The sequence below is a fragment of the Ammodytes marinus genome, assembly GCF_949987685.1.
Source record: "Ammodytes marinus genome assembly, chromosome: 24".
NCBI lineage: Eukaryota > Metazoa > Chordata > Actinopteri > Uranoscopiformes > Ammodytidae > Ammodytes > Ammodytes marinus.
The window spans coordinates 13,469,335-13,471,834 of NC_137228.1; the positions used below are offsets into that span (position 1 = coordinate 13,469,335).

The 2,500-nt window shown below is 45.5% G+C and overlaps 1 protein-coding gene across 2 annotated transcripts in view; it reads right to left on the reverse strand.

Moving 5' to 3' along the window:
- agap1 (ArfGAP with GTPase domain, ankyrin repeat and PH domain 1) overlaps window positions 1-2,500 on the reverse strand; it is a gene marked incomplete at its 5' end in the record, with an annotated part of 135,275 nt that overhangs the window by 23,050 nt on the left and 109,725 nt on the right. For both annotated transcript variants that reach the window (XM_080053142.1, XM_080053143.1), the window contains 2 exons: window positions 1,359-1,581; window positions 2,182-2,272. In XM_080053142.1, the coding sequence (XP_079909268.1) occupies window positions 1,359-1,581; window positions 2,182-2,272 (314 nt within the window). The remainder of the gene's footprint in view (window positions 1-1,358; window positions 1,582-2,181; window positions 2,273-2,500) is intronic.

Genomic DNA, 2,500 nt, shown 5'->3' on the forward strand with positions numbered 1-2,500 from the left:
TGTGTGTGTGTGTGTGTGTGTGTGTGTGTGTGTGTGTGTGTGTGTGTGTGTGTGTGTGTGTGTAAATGAGAGGTTGCTGCACTGGCTTCGAAATCTAGCCAACACTTTGCAAGAAGAAAAATGCAAGTTTCATTGTGTTGGGAAAAGATTATGGCCACTATAACCCTTTATAGTTCTTTATTTTTTTAGATATTTTTTGGGCATTTTTATGCTTTATTGATAGTGCAGAGAGACAGGTGGAATGGGACAGAGAGGGGAGTGACATGCAGAGAACGACCGCGGCAGGGAATTGAACCCAGGTCTGCTGCTGGGCACGGCCCGGGGGGGGGGGGGGGGGGGGGACGCCCTACCAACTGAGCTAAGGGCGCCCCCCTTTATAGTTTAATGGATAAATGTTTTAAAAAATCTCTACTGAAAAAAATAAATAAATACAGTGTTAATACACAGCCTAGGCTCTGTAAACAGGCACGTAAACAAAGGGGGCCACCGTGTTTGCATCATGCCTGTGTCAGTGTGTGTGTGTGTGTGTGTGTGTGTGTGTGTGTGTGTGTGTGTGTACCACAGAAGGATAGTAACCAATCTGTGAACTTTAGCGTGACATTGGTGTGGATCAGTGTATACCTGTGTATGTGTGTGTGTGCGTGCATGTGTCCCTGTGTGTATGTGTGTGTGTGCGTGCATGTGTCCCTGTGTGTGTGTGTGTGTGTGTGCGTGCATGTGTCCCTGTGTGTGTGTGTGTGTGTGTGTGTAATTATCGGCGGTTGGAAGCAGCTCCCTTCATAACAAATTAGAGTTGACTGCCATCGACTTCCCTCTGCACTCAGCCCCCCAACGCTCGTTAGTCAACAGAAGCACCTTATAATTACTGTCCACACACACACACACACACACACACACACACACACGCGCGCACGCACACACACACGCGCACACACAGAAGCAGGAGTTTGGAGGCATTTTTGTCAATATCCAACACTGACACACTGCCCCCTGTCTGCAGCCATCAGCACTACACCAACTGAACAAAATTAACGTAAAGCTAGTGGTGAGATTGTAGACGTCAACGCTCCCTTGCTAACCCCTCCCTTTGTGGAGAATTTACAGAAGCTACGGTGGCCTTCAAGGACAAGAAAAAGAGGGGGGAAAAAACCCTTGTACCTGGTAGCATCGGGCCCTGGTTTGAGCCTTCTCTGTGTGTTAGCCTCATAAACCAATTCCTATTCATTGTAGTCGTTATATAGCCCCACACACACTGCTAGTGATCAGTGGGAATTTTAGTTTTTTTCTTTATTTAAATATATATAAAAACAAAAACAAAAACAAAAAAAAAACAGTAATCAAATCAAAATGTGTCCTACCTGGTAGCATCGGGCCCTGGTTTGAGCCGCCCCTGTGTGTTAGCCTCCCAGACGCTGTTAGCTAGCTGGTTCCCTATGGCAGACATGACTCGGATGAGCTCCAGAGGCCATTCGTCCAGATCCAGAGACCGGACGCGGCTCAGGTGAGTCCCCAGGTTACGATGGATCCCTGAACACTCTATGCAGATCAGAGCGCCGAGGTTTAGACTCGCCCAGTCAGGGTCTGCAGGAGAGAACACACACTATGTTATATTCAAATCAAATCAGTTTTATTTTATAGCCCAATATCACAAATAGACATTTGCCTCAGTGGGCTTTACATTCCATACAGTCTGACACCCTGACCTTACACCCTTATATTACTCAGAGTCTACAGGGGGGGAGAGAGGACAAACAACATGGATTAAAACAGTGGTTGGGTGTGGGGGACAAGATATTTTTGTCTATTTCTCTTCCATAACATGTCTTCTTTCATATTGGTATAAATCAAAGGTCCAACATGTACATTCAGGTGTTTTGTCTGTCAGTATCTGTATATTTCTCTTATACAACCATCTTTAACTGACATTATCTCAACAGTATTTTTTTCCCCCCAATACTCAATACTAAACAATCTGACAAAATTGCCATGATTTTCCAATTTCTTTATTTTTTCTCTCTATGGGGGGGGGAGGGGGGGCTCTAACAACACCACGAGAGCCCAATAGAATTCCTTTATATATGTCTATATATGTCTCTAGTATAAACATAATTCTTTTCAGTGATTGGTTGAAGCAGGATGTGTATGTGTGTGTGTGTGTGTGTGTGTGTGTGTGTTACTCACTGTGTGTCTCACAGTCTGCACAGCGCGCGTTTCCTCTGATTCCCCTGATGGACTGCAGGGCCATGGCTTCTGTCTGGCTGGTCAGGCGAGACTGGGAGAGAAACACGTACAAATAAAACTAAATCCAGACAGATTGGCTTGAAAATGGATCAAAACGCTGCATACGGTGGGTGGCCCCTCTGTTTACATGCCAGTTTACAGAGGCCTAGGCTGTGTATGGACACTGGATTATTTTTTAAGCACGCAGTACAGATATGAAAAACAAGGAACACAAAAGGATCGGTGTGTGTGTGTGTGTGTGTGTGTGTGTGTGAGCGTG